The 19,049-nt window shown below is 51.1% G+C and overlaps 1 protein-coding gene across 1 annotated transcript in view; it reads left to right on the forward strand.

Annotated features, from left to right (window-relative positions):
• The first annotated feature begins 10,651 nt into the window (after window positions 1-10,651).
• BACE2 (beta-site APP-cleaving enzyme 2) overlaps window positions 10,652-19,049 on the forward strand; it is an 80,440-nt gene continuing 72,042 nt past the window's right edge. The window contains exons 1-2 of the mRNA XM_023745698.1: window positions 10,652-10,780; window positions 17,746-17,834. Of these exons, the coding sequence (XP_023601466.1) occupies window positions 10,652-10,780; window positions 17,746-17,834 (218 nt within the window). The remainder of the gene's footprint in view (window positions 10,781-17,745; window positions 17,835-19,049) is intronic.

The raw sequence follows: 19,049 nt of genomic DNA on the forward strand, positions 1-19,049 counted from the left end.
AATTTAACTTCACTCTTCATTTCTGCCAACTTAACTTTACTTTTTAACAGCACTTTGTTCCCCTCAGAATGTTTTTTGTTGTTGCTCCCTATTATTTCAGAGTTGTGTATCTTCTATTGCTCTGAGGAAATTATGATTTTATTTTTTTGGCAGTTTTCTTTCTGCTTCCTGCCTTTTCTCTCTTGTCTCTGAGTTCCTTTCCTTGGGGTGTTTGTCATGGTCTCTGTCTCGCACTAGAGGCTTTCCTCAAATACCTGGCAAGTATTGACTGTCTGACTTAAAAGAGAAGCATTTAAAGGGCTGATTGGAAGTTTGGGGCTGTACCCTGTAGGCAGAGTATACAGTTTATTTTCATTATTTATATTCAAGTCTAACTTTTGAAACATGGCAATGATGACGGTTCTGGTACCTGACCTGTGGCAGGTATTTTCAGTTGGGTGATGAAACCCAAGCACCTTCCCAACACTCAGCCTTCTCTCTGGCCCAAAGCTTTCACTGTGGCCTGCTTGGTGACAAGGACACAGCTCTGGACATGGACCTAAATGGAGGTCCCCGGGGGGATTTCAGGGAAAGCTTATGTTTTCCTGATAAAAGTGGCAGGTAAGGCTGAAATGATCATTTCTCCTGCCTCCTGCCTTTAATAAAAATGTAAGGCCTTCAACAGGGACAGCCAACTTCTGACCTTCATATGCCGGGAAGCAGAACCTCAACGAATGATTTTCCTGGAGATGTTGACCCAGTCCCAACAATCCCTAGAGACGTCTTGATTTGGAGAAAAACAAACCTCTACTTGTTTGATCCACCCTAAATCTATAGTTTCCTGTTTACTTCCTTCTAAAAACATTCCAAACGATGCATCATCATAACCTGAGAAGGGGGGGGGGGGAAGCTTAATAATTTAAAAAATTAGTTTAAAGGAAATTTGCCATCTTTTTCCTCTCCTGGAAATCTCTGGAGAAGAGGACACGTCTAAAAATCTTCTATTATTGTAATTGCTGCTGTTATGGACAAGGCCCTTATTTCCCGTGGGCAAGGTGTGGACCCTGTCACAGGGATCTAAACTTTGCTCACCACAAAAGGAGCCCCAGATGAGAGGACCACCAGAGGGGTTTTTGTATGGGCTAGACCGGGCGTCGGCAAACTAAGGCCCGTGGGTCAGATCTGCCTGTTTCTATAAATAGAGTTCATGGGAACGTGGGCATACCGACCTCTCTCCACGTGGTCTGTGCTGCTTCCCCACCACAATGTCAGAATTGAGTAGCTGAGACGACACCACATTGCGGTAGCCTCCCCCTCCACTGCCTGACTCTCTACAGAAAACAATTGCTGTCCTCAGGGTTAGACTGTCAGGTGGTCCAGAGAGACGAAGGAGGGAGCGCAAGTGGCCACTGGCCTGCAGAAGTCTTGCCCACACCAGGAAGCTGCAGGTGGGGGCATCCCCAGTGGGTATGGGGAGGGGGAGATGGTGGCTCTGAGGAGCCCACTGCATACCTACAAAAGGAAGGTTGAGCAAATAGACATCAGCCAGACCCAGAACCATCCGTGAAGTTAAGGACGATCCTCCCGGGACCTGCTCCTCCTCTGTCCTGAAGGAATCAGGCGTCGTCATGAGCAAGGTGGGGACATAGAAATGAGTCCCCACCACGCCTCCCCTTCCCTTCAGGAGTCTCTGAGTCCAAGACAAGCCCACGATACTGGATGCCAGATAGCAGCATTGATGTTGCATAGGACTGGACTTGTCATACCTAAGAATAAATTGATGACCACAAAGCTATTGAAAAAATACAAGCTTTGCCTGCGATTTCATTCAAGGATGGAGAAGAACATTTACAGAGTTTGTTTGTAGTTAATTGTAGGACAAGGGACATTTCTATTAAAATGCTATCTCATCATGCATACGCATTTATCCTTCGACTCAGAAATCCACTTCTAGGAGTTTGCACAAAAGTTAGGTTGGGAAAAACAAAAGCAATTCATAAGTCAATTCACTATGACGGTAATTCCACTGTAATAGCAAATGATTATAATAGCATTCATCGAAAAAGGACTGATTGGCCCTAGCTGGTTGGCTTACTCGGTGGATAGACCATTGGCCTGTAGATTGAAGGGTCCTGGGTTCGATTCCAGTTGAGGGGATATGACTGGGTTGTGGGCTTGATCCCCATTAGGAGGCAAGCAGGAGGCAGCCGATCAATGATTTTCTCTCATCATTGATGTTTCTATCTCTCTTTCACTCTCCCTTCTGCTCTGAAATCAATAAAAATATATATATATTTTTAAAAAAGAATACTTAAAAAAAAAAGAAAAGGGACTGACTGGTGGGATGTAGGACATAGACCAGTGATGGTGAACCTTTTGAGCTCAGTGTGTCAGCATTTTGAAAAACCCTAACTTAACTCTGATGCCGTGTCACATATAGAAATTTTTGATATTTGCAACCATAGTAAAACAAAGACTTATATTTTTGATATTTATTTTATATATTTAAATGCCATTTAACAAAGAAAAATCAACCAAAAAAATGAGTTCGCGTGTCACCTCTGACACGCGTGTCATAGGTTCGCCATCACTGACATAGACCATGGAGCGTGTTGGAGCTGGAATGAGTGAGGACCATCTTAGAGAGTCTCAGGGGAGGAGAGCAGGTGGAGAAGAGAGTGGGTTAATGTGTCTGTTCACCTAGGAGAGCGGACATGCTTGCCAGGCGTCTCGCTTGGGAGACTGTCCAGGACAAAGGTCTCCAGAGTGGGGGTGACTATTCGGCTCAGCAAGCACGGCCTCTGTCCCTCGCACGTTCCTTTGCCCCCAGCCTGTTGGACCATCTGCAGACTCAGCACTTAGTTGGTGTGATGTGCTTTTTAAGGACAAGGTGCATGTTTATTGCCTAGAAAGCCTCAGCCCAGAAGGGCTGACTTTACGGGGACCACAATGGGCTGGCAGAGGTATGCGACTGAGTAGACACTGAAAAAAATATAAACACAATTAAAATGGGTTTCTTTGTGGTGATCTTTTAACACCAATTAGAAACTGCTTTTCAAAGGAAAATCCAGCTGTGGAGAGAGTCTTATAAAGATACTAGAGGCACAGTGCATGAATTCCTGCACAGGTGGGGTTCCTGGGGTGGCCTGCCGGAATCGGGCCCCAGCTTGTGCCCTAGACTCGCAGCCCCAGCTTATGCTCCCAGCCTCGTAGCCCTGCAGCCCTGCCTGGCACCCCGCCTTGGCCTGGCGCCACCCGCTCACCTACTCCGCCATCCTGCCACAGTCCTGCTCTCGTCAGGGCCCATTGGGGCTGGCAGCACCTGCACCGACCCCCGCTGCCAGCACCACGTCGCTGATGCCCGCCATGTTCCACGCCGCCCCCTGGTGTTCAGCACACGTCATAGCGAGCCATCAAACTCCCCCTCGAGGAGAGTTTGCATATTAGGCTTTTATTATATAGGATGTTTAAATGTTTCCATCATTATTGGATTGTCTACTACCAGAGATGATAGAAGTTTGCTGCCTGCAAAAACACTTTGAACCTTCGGTCCAGACACTAAATTATGACCTGTGTAAAAATCTTCCAAACAATTTCAGTTCTTTAAGAAAAAACAGAGGGAAGTAGTACCTTCTGGTTAGTTCACTAGAGCTAGGGTAGATGAGGGTTTACCGTTCACTGTCCCCATTTTACAGATGAGGAAACCGAGGCACAGATGGTTACATTGTGAGGCAACACAACTCCTGAGGGCAGAGCAGGATTTGAAAACGGGTGGGTGTTCCTCCACTGTGTGCTCTGAACCACCGCACTAAGCCACCTGCTAGCACATATGTTACAGATGTGCACACACATAGGGTTGAGTACTGAGAAATATTTTTCTTGATGGTATAGTTTACCCTAAAAATTTCAGAATCACTAGTCTGCGAGAATCTAGGAGCTTTTATAAGGACGGGTGGGCCTGGTTTGGTTCAAGAGAAACAGCTCATTGCTGAGCAGAGCCAGTGTCCTGGTACCCAAGCCCGTTCTTGGGTAAGCACAGGTGCTCAGCAAATAGCTGAACATACTGAGCTGCAGGAGGTCAGGGAAACAGAGATCCAAGTCACGGTCCAGTCAGCCTTCACCCCATCTCCTAAGTGTCGGCAGACCCGTGGGGTTGGATTGAAGCTGTGTGACCTGCAGGGGCTCAGGGCCTCATCCCTGGGTGTGCTGGCCCACCCCCTCTGTGGGCTGAATTGTGTCTCCCCCTCCCCCCTCCAATCATAAATTGAGCTCCTAACCGCCGGCACCTTAATGTGACTGCATTTGGAGAGAGGGCCTCTAGAGTGTAATTACCTTAAAACGAGGCTGTCAGGGTGGGCCCTCATCCTATGTAACTGGTGCCCCTTAAGAACAGATGACAGAGGGGAAGAGAGAGAGAGAGAGAGAGAGAGAGAGAGAGAGAGATGGGGTGGGGGGGGCGGCAGGTGTGCACATGCACAGAGGGATGGCCACGTGGAGAGGCAGCAGGGGGCCCCAGGAGAAAAGGACCTGTGGGCATCTCTACTTCAGCCCTCAGACTGTGCAAAAGGAATTTCTGTTCTTGACGCCGCCCAGGTCTGTGGTATTTAGTCATGTCGCCCTGAGCAAGCTGATATACCCTGCTGGCGTCCCAGCCCCTGATCGGACAGGTCCTACAGCACATGCCCTTCCAACTCTGCCTCCGCCCCCACTTGGTTCCAGGGAGCGGGCGGCCTAGGTCCCCCACCCCTCCAGTCCATGATCCCTGCCGGACCGTTTTATGTTGGCAGGAAGGAGGGGGCGGGCCCCCTGGGACAGAGTTGAGCCTGTGCTATGATATCCCCCGGGCTTATTTTCTGGATCATAAAAACTATTTGTCTTATTAAGTCTTTTGTTCTTCAATAAATGCGTGTTACTATAACAGAAGCCACCAAGCACCCGCTGTGCACCTGCTCTTACCACACTGAAGGCAGACGGAGGAGGAGCGCGTTTACTGGAGTTAAGCTTGTTTTCCACAAGTCAAGGCACATCCACCTGGGGCGAAACCGTGACATTCGGGTGACCCAGAACACGATGGCTTCTTTTACGGCTGCTTCTCCGGGGGTCCAGACCATCTAGCTGCCTGCCCTTCTGAGCTCTTGAAGCAGAGAGGATGGAGATGTTTAGTGTGAATCCCGGCCCTTAAGCGCGTGAGGCTTTTGGCTGACTCTTCCCTTCTCCTTGCCATCTGGGCACTTCATTGATCTCCATCCCCGCTGGCCCCTCCAGGAGAGGACTCTCAGACCGAGCAGCGTGCGCACGTCTCCACTTTGTCCGGAGCCAGACGTGTGGCCGTGTGCACGGTGGGGGCGTGGTCACGCCCCGTAGTGCGGCTGAGAGACCCTTCCTATGAATCAGACTTCAGGAAATTGAGGGCTGAGTTTTTTTTCCAAAGTCTGCACTCACACTCACTTCTGAGGGAAATTTGTGTTGGCCCTGGGGGAGATCATTTGAGTTAATGTGGGCAGTTTCCAGGAGTCATCAATACTTCCCAAACTAGCAAGCCCAGCATCGTTTAGAATCATTGTCAGTGGCCTCGCCAGTGTGGCTCAGTGGTTGAGTGTCAACCTATGACGCAGGAGGTCATGGTTCGATTCCTGGTCAGGGCACATGCCCGGGTTGTGGGGTTGGTCCCCAGTAGGGGGTGTGCAGGAGGCAGCTGATCAATGATTCTCTCTCATCATTGATGTTTCTATCTCTCTCTCCCTTCCTCTCTGAAATCAATAAAAAATATATATATATGTATATATATTTTTTATTTTCTGCATTGCATTATGTTCTTAAAACAGGGTAATATATATGGATCTTGATTAATTAATATAGGAGGAGACTTTGATTTAAAAAGTTACAGTAAAACGAACAAGTCTAATATGGTCCCCAGTAGGGGGCGTGCAGGAGGCAGCTGATCAATGATTCTCTCTCATCATTGATGTTTCTATCTCTCTCTCCCTTCCTCTCTGAAATCAATAAAAAATATATTTTTTTAAAAAAAGAATTACTGTCAGTGACTAAAACTTGATTGTTTTAAGACTTCAGTTGGGTCTACCAGTTAGAGGCTCTGACTGGATGGGGCGGGTGTATGGGAGGGCTACAGAATCTTTCTGCAAAGCCCATCTTTGCTCCATGTTGGTTTTTATATTGCTTTCAATGTTTTAGGGACTCGTGAAATCATATCATACAATTTTTACTAAGAATTATTTTCACAGGTCTTTGTGCTCAATGGGCAGATGTGGCTGCAGCCCATGTTTGCTATACATGTCATGCCTGGTTAATGTCTAGGTGACATGTATGAACAGTAATAATAAGGTGCATGATGGGAAGGGGTAGGAAGACTTTGCCAAGGTTAAGATGTCGCGCTTTTTTTTTTTTCTGCCTAGTCTTAGTGTCTCTCATCACTAGAATGTTCTGAAAGATTTCCCTGTGACTGTTCTATACCCTAGTTAGGAAAACACTGTATTTCACTGGCATGGACGCAAAAGAAAGGTGCACCTGTGATTTCTCCTCTGGGTTAGCATTCTTTCCAATAGCTGGACACCATAAGAACGTGGGGATTTAAGGTCTTTTCTGAAAGGAACGTACTTGGAAGGGCTTTAAAAAGTCTCAGCAGAGAATGGTGTCTGTAATTGCTCTATGCCTTTTAAAAGACTTGCTTTTTTCTCGTGGGCTTAACAAGAAAGAAGTGCCAAAGCCTTTTGCAAACCACATAGAAATAGCCTGTTTCTTAAGTGGCTGCCCTGGAACTCGCACAGGGCGGCAACACAGAAGACAGTGGCCTTTCCGGGTTCCAAGTCCAAGCGTGTGGGCTGGCCAGACCAGCAGGCTCAGAGCAGGAGATGGAGTAACGCTGTAGATTTTCAGAAGGTGCCCGTGGGGAGGCGGGCCACCGCCCCCCACACCGAGCTGCACACGAGGAACCCTGGGTTACCCTCACTTCCGTCCACATGCTCAGGTACAGGCATCAGTGGAGCGGGGAGGTGTTTGTGCCTTTGACACTTGGGACTGAAGTAGTAGTTTCTGCTTTCAAAGCCCTTCATGTTGGTCAGTATCATATGTGTATTTTCATAGAAAGAACTCTGAGAGGCTAACCTAGCAGGTCCCCGTGGTGGGTGAGTTTTAAATACAGCACAGCCATTATGTAGCCGTCTGTATGCACAGCTCAGAGTGACAGTGTGTGATTGGCAGTCCATCTCCTTTTTGGGAAACTTGCTTTTCTGGTTCTCATTTTACAGTGTTAAAATTGGTGATAGTACCTTGGCAAATATCATAAACACGGTAGTTTGTTGTTTTTTTAAGTGTGTTGAGTGGTGGGGGAAAGCGCTGGGAAATTAAACTTTTAAATCATGGATAAACCTCAAATGAACTACCTCTAGTTACCTGCAGGTTAAGCCTCACCAGTTCTTCAGTCAGTTCAACAGACTGAAAACCTTATGTGGGAGGAGCTGGTCTTTTATCTGATCATTAGGTGGTGGATTCTGTAAGGGACACCTTATCTTCTTCATCCCCGTGGCCCAAGGATGTGGTAGCTGCTCACTAAATATTTATGGGTGGGGGGTGGGGGGGATCCTCCCAGAAGACTTGAAACAGGATTTCGAAGAGACATTTGTCCACCTGTGTTCAAGCAGCTTTATTCACCACATCCAAAAGGAGCGAGCAAGTGTCCATGGATGGATGGATGGGTTTTTAAATGTGGCCTCTGCATATAATGATTATGATTCAACCTTCAAAGGGGAGGGCATTCTGACACCTGCCCCTGCATGGACCAACCTTGAGGACAGTAAGCTCAGCCAAGTAAGCCAGTCACTCATTAGGGACATAGAGAAGTCAAGTTCATAGAGTCAGAAAGCAGACTGGTGGGTGCCGGGCACTGGGGAGGGGGAACGGGACTTGTGTAATGGGACAGGTTCAGTTTTACAAGAGGAAAGCGTTCCGTTGATGGATGGTGGCAGTGGTTGCACAAACATGTGAATACTAGACGTAGCGCCACTTAACTGTACACTCGGAACTGGTTCCGATGGTAAATGGTATGTTTCGTGTCCTTTACCACAATGAGAAGAAATCTTAATACCTGGAGTAATAGTGAGGAGTGAGCAAATAGTGGGGAGTGGACCACTGTTTTAGTTGTCTCTTAGGGTTCTCCAACTTAATTCGTTCGAGAAGCAATTTGTTTGAAACCAACCACATCGTTTTTCCCATTAGAAATCACATAAATTGAATTAATCCGTTCCAGACCTCTGAGAGCAAACAAACAAACAAACAAAAAACATGAAAATACTCACAGCACAATTCCCTGAGATGTTAACCACGTGAGGTTTAGCCGTAGCTGACCCACCCACACCTGTGCATTCTCTCCTTTGTTTGTCACCTGAGAGACACTGGCTGGTCACACAGGTATGGGCATGACGCGTGACAGGTTACCGGGCTGAGAAGCAAATTGTTGGAGCTGGGAGACATTCCAAAACTGAGGTTGACTGGAATAGCAACTTGAAAATCGTGCCTGCTGCTGCTGCAGTGTGTGCCCGTTATCTTCCTTTTTTCAACATTTACTAAAAGCTAACAATATCTGAATGTTGGGAAATAAGATGAAGTTAATCCCGTGTTTTTAAATGAAAGTTCAGACCGAAAATCCTTTTCTGTTGCCATCACCAACTCAAGCTAAAGGACCTGCAGAAATAGCCTGCGGTTAAGACACTGCACCTTGGATGGGAATCCGTTTCAGCTCCTGTGGGAAATGAGCAGAAAGAGCTGATTTTTAGCTAAAGTGACATTTTCTAAAAATCCCTGAAAAGGTGGGAAGGGTTTGGGGGGTGTTTTTAGTTGTCTCTTTGGGGAAGAAAAGACTAGCTTGCCCTCTGTTAATAGAGGTTTCCCTGCTTGTCCCCTTCCCCCTGTAACCACCAGAACATGGGGACGAACCCGCGTTTGTCCCTTTGGCTGGCGCTTTCGGAGGCGCGGGTTACCGTGAACGTGGGAAAAAGGATCCTTATGTTCACTGGCGTCAGTGAGGCCCAGCCTTGTGACTCTCACTCGTGACTATTTAAATATCCGCCTTCATTCCTCCATCAACGGGGTGGCATCCTGCCAGCAGGTACATTGTATAACCTCGGAGGCTGAGGGAGACGCCCGCGGCCCAGGCAGAGGTGCTCAGGGGGCCCGACATGCTCCATGGAGAGGGTGCCCCATGCTCATCTCTGCCTCCCAGCCCTGTCCCGAGTTCGCCTACAGGGAGGGAGGGACCTACCGCAGACGAGCAGACGGGAGCAGCCAGGCCCCTGTCCCAGAGCATCTTCTTGCCAACAAACAAGCGCTTCCCGCTCTGACTTCCAGAGGCTTGGCCCACATGAGGCTGCTCACAGCAGCTCCCCCTTAACCCCTGCTTGGCTTCTCCGTCCAAGAGGCAGAGAACCAGGCACCAGATGTTGGGATCCCTGAGGATCCCACGGCAGACCGGACGCCTCCTTCAGGTTTGGCCCTGGCTGCTCCATGAGCTCTGAGTGGTGCATCGTTCTGGCCCTGGCTCTGCCAGTCTCTGGCCCGGGGGCCGCCCTGGATGCGTGTTCACACCCCTGGGACTTGTGTGTGGATGTCTTTTCTGAGTCTCAACAGCCTGAATGGACAGCTGGAGTCCTAGAATATTAAGTGAGGAAGCCAGGGGTCAGCTCTTACATGTCAGGATGAGACCCGGAGCTGGACACCGGACAGCTTCATGGAGGTGGTGGGTTTAGGGGTGGTTTTCTCTTCCTTCTCCGGAATGCTGCCATGATGTCACTACGCTACTGTTAAACCACATCCTCAGAGCCCAGGGTGCTCTGGGATGGGAAGACGCGGACTCACCAGAATCCCGGGAGGGCATAGGACCCTGAGAAACACGGGCCAGAGAGTGCAAACTAACTGGACAGGATGCCTCAGTGGCGTCCGGGCTCCGTCCATTCATTCATTCATCAGCTTTCCCTGAGCACTCACTGTGTGCCCAACTCTGTGCTCAGGGCCCACAACACGGAGCCACGGGGTGACTCATGGCGCAGCCAGGGAGAGGGAACCTGGGCAGCCGCAGGGAGATTCCAGAGGTAGAGGGACAGGACATGCAGATTCATGGAGGCGGAGGCAGGGGAAAGGGAATGGAGGAGCTTAGGCAGCCAGGCGAGAGGGTGGCCGCTGACCAGGGTGGGGAGAAAAGGCAGGCAAGGTGGACAGAATGGGTGACTCTGGGACTAGAGCTTCTTGAGTGGAGCTCTGCCTGTTCCGGTTGAGGGCGGGCACTGCCCACCACGGGTCATTTCCGCTGTTTCGGCACACGGTCACCTCCATCTCGGCCTCACCTGCTGTGGGACCAGCCGCTGTGCCCCAGGAAGGACCGCTGGGCACACCCGCCAGGTGTGCGGCTGGTGCGCCCACTTCCCATCTGTGCCTGGACCCCAGTGAGGTCTGGTGGGTGGTGTGGTACAGGTCGGGTCGGCACAGTGATGGGAGAAGTAAGGAGGAAAGACAGAGGCACCCTGCCCTCTCTGAGGAATGAAAGCTCCCCAGTGGCCAGGCCTTGTCCTGGGTGCATCACTCTTATGCCATGTGCTCCTCAGAGCAGCACCCTTCCTGACCCCACTTTACAGGTGAGGGCACTGAGGCTCAGAGAGGGTGTGCCATGTCCCTGAGGTTCCACAGCCAACAGAGGCGAAGCCCAGGCTCAGACCCAGGTGTGGCAGACCCTACGCTGGTCTTTTTCAAGCTGTTCCGCTTCGGAGACACTGCAGGGTGCATCCTGGGGCCACAGGTGGGAGATGGACTTAGAGCAGCACCCTGGGTAGGAATGGACCGTCTTCGCCAGCTATGGGTCCGTGATCACATCTCGCCACCTTACCCTTTCTACGCTTCCTACCAGCGAGGGGTGCTTTGGAAAGTTCCAGAACTTGGGGAGCACCCCTCCCTCCAGTCACCGCCCCACCACCCCGGGAACAGGTTTCGGCAACAGAGGCGGTGGCAGCTCCCGTGTCCAGAAGGATTCTGATCTGGGCGTGACTTTTAGGCTCTTCCAACGGGTCCCAGCACCAACCCTCCCACACCCCACAGCCTGCTCTCAGCCTCACCCTCCGCAGCCCGTCACCTGCCACGCGCTCAGCGTTCCTTGGAAAGCTGGGACCGCGCCCGAAGCAGGCAGCTGGGCCTGGCCTCCTCTCCCCACCGTGCCCTTGGCAGCTGTGGTCTTCCAAGGAGCCAAGGCATGACTCTTGACGTGCCATCGGGCCCATCGCGCAATAGCAGAAGCACAGGCATGTGTGTGCGCGCGCACGTGCCGAGCCCGGATAAACCGCACCATCCAGCTCTTCCTCTCGAAGTTCTTCAACATCTGGCTGTGTTAAGCGGTGCCCTTTTGGAAACGGTTTCCCCCCTTCTTTAGAGAAACAACCTTAATTTCAATTCAGATTGTGGAGAAATGGCGCGTGGCAGTTATTTTTGCTTCTTTAACAAGATGTGTTGAAGTGAATGAGATGCATCTCTAGAGCCGAAGCGCTGAAAGGACCTGATTAACCAGACCGGCGCCGGCAATCCCGTGGAAAAACTGTGGGCAAACAGCCCGCGTGGCTGGGCCGGAAAGGCCGCTGCGCAGGGGCTCTGGCAGCAGGCGCTGGCAGATGGGCTGCTCATGTAATTAGGAGCCGTTGTGTTAACTGAGCCATTATTTAAATTATCTGCTAATTTTCCTATTAACCTGCTGAAAAAGAGACAGTGATATCTGAGAAGTCTCGGGCTGCTTATCGCTAACTGGATCCATAACCAGTTCTTCCCCTGAATGCAGCACTTTACCTATTGCAGCAATTAGCGCGTGGCTTTCGGCGTGGTGATTGCCCCAGCATCCCCAGGAGGGGAGAAGGGGCCGTGGGAGGCATGCAGCCCGCGTGCAGGTGGCAGCCGATGGCAGGCGTGCGGTGTGGTGGCTGGTTCCTCGCCCCAGGAGGATCTTAGCCTCCCGACCACTCTGGTTTTGCTTTGTTCAGGGTCTGAGTTACAGGATATTCGGTCTTTGGGGTGCATAAGGCGATGTGTGCATGGCTTGTCCTTTCCTCTCCTCTCTCTGCCCTTGAGACAGGCATGGAGGAAAGAGCTGAGGCAGAAAGGAGGAGCCGTGGGCACCTGGGCCCATCCTGCTGGGGGACTTCTAGGGAGCTGCATGGGCACACTCAAAGCTGTCCACCAGAGGAGCGAGGAAATGGAGGTCCCGGTCCATCAGCTGCTGTGTGTTTGGGGGTGAGAGCTGTTCCCCAGAATGTTCATTCCGTGACCCTCACTTCGGCTGGTGCTGGATGCCGGAGGGGCTTGCTCCTGCAGCCAGAGCAAGCTGCCAGGCACGCTGTGGGCACCTTCAGCACCTCCCCTGTCTTCTTGGTGGCTATCCTTCGAAAATTAAGAGCTTTATGTATAGAGCAGTGGGGACCTTAGTTAAGATAGTCCATCCTAGCCAGTTCTAGAAAATCTAAGTAAAATGTTGGCACACATGGAGTGGGAATTCGGCCTGGTGAGCTCTCTCCGCTTCTTCCAGCTTCTTGGCAGGTGTGGCCTCTTTGTCTGCCTCTCCCCCACCCCCACGGGAGCTCCCACCTCTTCCTCCTCATCTGAGGGACGGGGATTAGTGGGTCCCTCTTGCCTTCGCTCTGGGGATCATCGGAAAGAGACAAAGAGAAAGGACTTTGTCCTCAAGCAATGCAGGAGCTCACTGAGAGAAAACACAGGCAAATTGGAGGAAGTCAAAGGCAATAAATGTTGTCACAAAAGGTGACAAAACGCATCAAAACAAAATCTATATATAAAAGGCTAATATGCAAAGTGTCCCTTCGGGAGTTCGACCAGGAGACCGGGAGTTCGATTGCTTGCTATGATGTGCATGGACCACCAGGGGGTGGTGTGGAACATGGCAGGTGACGAGCAGCGGTGGCGGGGCACTGAGGGAGCAAGGGAAGGGGGAGGTGGGGAGGCGGGGGGAACTGTGTGGTGGCGGCACACCAGTGGCTGCATTGGTGGTGAGGGAAGGAGGAGGTGGGGAAGCAGGGAACCTGATTGGCCCTGATCGCTGGCCAGGCCTAAGGGCCCTACCTGTGCACAAATTTCGTGCACCGGGCCTCTAGTGAGGAAAATAAAGCCCTACAAAACACTTCATTTTAAAGACGAGTGAGCTTTGTCCAGGCGGAGCAAGGCGTGGTGATAACATCCTGACTGTCCCCAACGATGTTCCTAAAGGACTCTTCCTGAGGGTTGTTGGATTCCAGTCACTCTGGAGCCAGTCCTTGGCCAGAGTTCCTTGGGATGTCGTGGAGTTTGCCTCGATGGCCGCCTGTGGCCGATCTCAGTCTTCCCCCGTCCTGCTGAAGCTGGGCTTATCATCAACACTAGCATTTATCGCTCACTGGCTGAGAGCCTGCAGTTAGCTCACGTGACTGTGTTTACTCCTCACGAGCACCCGTGAGAGGGTTGACCACCCCCCTCCCCAACGAGGGAGCGGACACAGGCAGGAGAAGAACCTGCCTGGACGCCTGCTCTGAGTGGTGGAGTGGCCTTGACCCAGGCGGGCCCTGTGGCCCGTCACTGCTCCGCTGAGTGAAGAGCCAGTGGGCGTGAAGGCAGCACTCACAACATGGGAGGAAAAACCGATCACGTTCTAAACGTGTCCAGTTCCCACCACCTGTAACGTGGATGTGATGGTGGCTCTTGATTCATGGTCGTAGGCTCTTATTGTGCAGGTTTCGGTAGGACTGAGGATACTGTCCAAGAAGAAAGCCTTTGTTGGGGGTGGGTAATAGAATTTCCACAGATCTTACCTCCCGTCTTGGGAACAGATTGTTTCAGACCTTTTGCCCTCTCAGTATTCTGTGTATGATTGGTAGGGGTGCCGTGCAGATTTGTGCCGTAAATGTACGAGCACATTCCTTTTCCCCAGAATATGTATTTCTGCTGCGTAGTCTCCACTCAGTGAAAGGCTGTCTTATCCCCTAGTTTCCTTCCTTCCTTCAGCTCTTTATTGAGCACCTACTAAGCCCTGGGCACTGTCCGAGGTGCTGGAGAGGAAATGAGCCATTCAGGGCCCCACTCTCTCGGAGGGGGGCGTAATCCGGAGAAGACAGTGGGGCTGCAGTGTGAAAACGACACAGCAGGGTCTGGGGACAGAGAATTCTTAGAAATGATGTGGAAGGTGTTTACAAGAGCACAGTTCGATGAGGAAGACATCTACCACAGAGGCTGGGAAGGGGGTTGTTGGGGGTCTGGGGAGGTGGGGTTTTCAGAGCTTCCAGGAGGGACTGGTCCATAGTGGCCGGTGGTGCTGGAAGGCTGGAGGAAGGGGAGATGGGGTGAGTGCGCAGAGGTCAGTGTGACCTTGGCTGGCATTGGACAGCAAGGCAGAAGCCCCGTCCCAGCAGGTTGTGGAGAGAGAACTGAGACAGGAGAGGCCCACGGATGCTCGGCCAGGAAGAGGGGGAGAGGGAGGAGCTGGAGGCAGCGTGTTTGGGGTGTTGCTGTTTGTTTTTTAAGAAGTGGACCCACAATTTGCCATCAGCTCCTGCCCTTAGTTCTGAGCATTTCTGGGTCCTGCCACTGGGATCACAGGCAGGTTTTAGGGAAAGGCCGGGGGCACCTCATTCCTCCCGGCCGGGTTCCTAACTGCAGGGGCCAGGACAGGTCTCCCATCTCTGCTGCTTCCCCTTTTCAAGTTTCATCTCCAAGCCCTTTCCCCGGTCACTCAACACACTTACAATAAATACTGCATTTCTGCCTTCCTCCTTGTGGGACGTGAATAGTATCTTCCTCAGGTGCTTCTCAGGCAGGGTTGTGCTTCGAAAGCACAAAACATTCCACGAATCTGAGGCTGCGTGTCTTTCAGTGTCCCTTACAGGGCTGACTGATGTGTTCTGGGGTGAGGTTGTCGTGTGTGTGGCGTCGAACCCGAGGAGGCAGGAAATGGTTTTGGGAATTCCCAGGATAAGGGAAGCAGCAGGCGACGTTGCTGGCCTGTGGAGTGGGGTGTGGTGTCCAGACGAAACCTGCACCCTGAGCCTCCGCGTTCCGACCCTTTACAGTGGATCGCAGCACAATTATAGGGCAAGTGGCATTCTTTTTTATTTTTTTTCCTTTTTAGTTGACATTACTTGCCCTGGCCCTGGGGAGAAATCAACCTGAGAAATGTCCGTTCCCAGCATCATGGAGCAGGAGAAGGGGTTGGCTGGTTTACTGCTCAGAAACATTACTAGAAGCAACCCTATCCCTACCCCCCACCTCCCCGCGTGTTTACTGCTCCCTGGATGTCCATCCCTCGCCTGATGGGGTGGCTGCCTCAATTATCGGGGTGATCTGTCTCCTTGAATCGCACTGTAGGAACGGCCGAGGCGGTGACCAACGTTGCCGAGCCGTGGCTCTGAATTTTCTTGAAAGCCGGCTTCTGCTGAGCTGGCCGGGAAGGCTGGACAGAAGGCCCGGGCACCTGGAGTCGTCTGTGTGAAGTCACGCAGCCTGTGTTGGGGGAGTTTTTTTGTGGCCCTGCCTCTGTGAAGCGGGGACAGTGTGTGGCGTGGCAGGATCCTGAGGACGGGGGTGTGTCAGGACGTGGTTCTGATGTGATGCAGAGGCTGTGGGTGGAATTCCACACCCAGGAAAGAAGGGCAGTGTCTGCCAAGACAGTCCCCATCAGTCACTGGGGCCGTTGTGCCAAGGACAATAGTCTTGTGTCCACTTTGGCCACGCCCGTGCGCAGGCGCCGGGGGCGGGGATGTGGAATGCCAGCCTGGGAACCAGAGTCCTGCCGGGCTGCCGGCTGTGTGGTTGCCAGCGAGACTCAGGGAACTGTTGTAGAAATGGCTCGCTTTCCTCACCGGCCACCAGCTCGGAGAGGAGGGATGTTGGTTCCGGTATCTGTATGTTGTTTTCTGGGACTTTTCATGACTGAGAAGGAGAAATCCTCACTGCACTCCCTTCTCTGAAAGGCCTGGAATTCCCGGATTGGCCTCGTGAAGGGATTCTGGGGTTTTATTCCCCCTCCTCCTCCACGTCTCTGCTGCTTCCACCCGGGCAACTTGAAGAGCTCACCTGGCCTCCAGGAGACATTTAAACCCCGGAGACAGCGATGCAGACTCAGGGCCCTGGGAGCTACATATATAGGGTGTCCCCCAAAATGGGTACACACACATTGAATCATTATAAAGGCAGTGTTTTTAAAAATACATTTCATTCTCAGAATTGAGCTGTCAGCTATTAAAGTGAGTATACATTTTGGGGGACACTCTGCATTCACTCATGTTGCTTGGACCGGGCGTCCACTGTTGGGACAGTGGCCCTGGTGCTGGGCAAGTTTCATTCTGATGGCGGATCAGGTCGGGCCCTTGCTGTTTCTCACGGATCACGTGTGCTATTGTGATGTGTAAGAAAGAAACATATACTTGGTCTTCATCTCAGTTCCTGGCAGCGCTCCTGAAACCCTCGCAAGTTCCTAAGTGACTAGAGCAGTGATGGCGAACCTATGACACGCGTGTCAGAGGTGACACGCGAACTCATTTTTTTGGTTGATTTTTCTTTGTTAAATGGCATTTAAATATATAAAATAAATATCAAAAATATAAATCTTTGTTTTACTATGGTTGCAAATATCAAAAAATTTCTATATGTGACACGGCACCAGAGTTAAGTTAGGGTTTTTCAAAATGCTGACACGCCGAGCTCAAAAGGTTCGCCATCACTGGACTAGCGTGATAAAGGTGCCTTTTTGTTACTCCTCACAAGCCCCTTCCAGCCACACCCAGGTACCTTCCAGAGCTGGCCTTTGGAAAGCCCCTGAGGATGGGGAGCTACCTGGGATAGAGGACTGGAACTTTCAGCCTCACCCCTCCTGGGGGGAGGGGGGGGGCAGGTTAGAAGCTGAATCAGTCACCAATGGCCAAAGATTTCGTCAATTATGCCCAGTGTGAGGCCTCCATAAAAACTCTAAATGACATAGGAAGTGATCAGAATTGCAGAACAGGAGGGGTTGACTGGGAAGGGGCGTAAAGGGACCTTTTGGAAAGAGTAGAAATGTCTATCTTGGTTTGAGTGGACACCATGTCTAAACGCATCAGTGGAAAATCTAAGATCGTGCATTTGTATTACAGTGGGGCCTTGACTTACGAGTGTCCCGACTAAGGAGTTTTTTGAGATACCAGCTGTCTCTCGGCCGATTTTTTTGCATTGAGTTGATAGAATAATTTGAGTTAACAAGCTCCTTAACGAGCTCGGTCTCGGAACGAATTAAACTCGTAAGTCAAGGCCCCACTGTATATGTAAATTATACCTCATTAAAACAAAAAATGAGACCTGTGACCAGAGTTCCCAGGTGCTATGCAGGATCAGGATTTCCAAGTGAGTTGGGAAAGGCGGGAGTTGGTGAGCCCAGCCAGGTGACAGACCTGGACTACAGCCGGGGTGAGAAGGGTCTGCCTTGTTCGTGCCAATGGCTTAGGAAGGAAATCCCCGCTATTTCGTGGAATTTGTTCTCTGGAAGGCTTGCTGTGAATCGGAGGCAAAACCGTTTCCCCTCCCTGCTGCAAGTTTCTTCCTGGGCTGTGTTCACATGTCAGTTTTATAACAGCTTTTTAAAAATTTTCTAATCGATACAAGTGTTTCCAAGCAATAAATGATTAGTAGTTAATTTTTAGAAGAATCATTCAAAGAGTATGGTCTTATTCAAGTAACCTGATGGTCTCTCTCTTTTCCCTTTAAAAATAAAAGCTGCAGATTCTTGTTGACACCGGGAGCAGCAACTTCGCCGTGGCCGGCGCCCCGCATCCTTACATAGACTCCTACTTTGACACCCAGAGGTGAGTGATGGGTCTGGCCAGGCTTGGGGGCACCACACCAATACTTCAAAGTTCCCTGGAGTAAAACAGCCAGAAGTCTGTTTCCTCTTAAGGAAGATATATGTGTGTATATAGTTGTGTGTATGTGTGTACGTTTGTGAGTGTGTGTATGTGTGTGTGTGGTGTGTGTGTGTGTGTGTAGTGTGTGTGTGAATGCATCTGTGGAAATTCTAATCGTCTCTGTACATGCTCATGAGATTCGCTTTAGAAAAGTGCAAGTCAGCAGCTTTGTGGTTACACCCAAGAGCAGAGAGCTCATGGTCCTTGGTGCTTGTTGTGGCCTCTCTGGTCCTAAAGTGGACGTGAACTCGAGCCGGGAGAGGCCCCGGAGGTGAGCGGGAGACTGCGCGGGGCCTGGGCTGCTGGGAACGTTGCCTTTGTGTTGCCCTGAGTTTTATGATGAGTTTCTTTGTGGTGCCCTGCAAGTAATGCAGAGGTGATGTGACTGCCCTACATGCGCAACTCTGATTGCCCTGATGTTACATTGGGGAGGAAAAGGGGGTCATTTATAGCGAAGGAATCAGGGCCTCAATATGTAGACACTCCGGTTCGACTGCAGTCGGAGACACATGCTGCAGGGGAGGCTGTGAGCTCACCGCGGGCCCCCGGTGCCCAGAGCGGGCTGGTAGGAAGCAGACCGAGATAGACCCGGGCACGCAGAGCAGCCTGGGGAGACGGCGGGATTTTCCTCATTGGCGCAGAGTCTTGGTGATGTTCCCCCCAGAAACTGCGTTGTGAGTTCGTCCCATGGGCACTTCTGTCATTCAAACCTCAGCTGGATGTACTCGCTTGATAGTATTACTGAGCTTTTCTTTTCTTTTTTTTTTTAATCCTCACCCGAGGATATTTTTCCATTGACCGAGTGGAAGAGAGAGGGAAAGACAAAGAGGAATATCAATGTGAGAGAAACACAGCCATGGGTGGCCTCTTGCAGGAGCCCCGAGCAGGGCTCGGGCCAGGAAGTAGCCTGCAACCGAGGTACGTGCCCTTGACCCGAATCGAACCCAGGACCCTTCAGTCCGCAGGCCGACCCAACGCTCTGCCCACTGCGCCAAACTGGCGAGGGCCTGAGATTTCCTTAGAACCTTCGAACACTGCTCACATTGGGGCCTCTGCCCCTGAGCCCACCTTTCTTGTAAAGAGAACCTTCTCCAGCAAGGCCACGGTTTCCTCTCA

This window comes from Myotis lucifugus, unplaced genomic scaffold (genome assembly GCF_000147115.1).
Source record: "Myotis lucifugus unplaced genomic scaffold, Myoluc2.0 scaffold_571, whole genome shotgun sequence".
Classification (NCBI taxonomy): Eukaryota; Metazoa; Chordata; class Mammalia; order Chiroptera; family Vespertilionidae; genus Myotis; species Myotis lucifugus.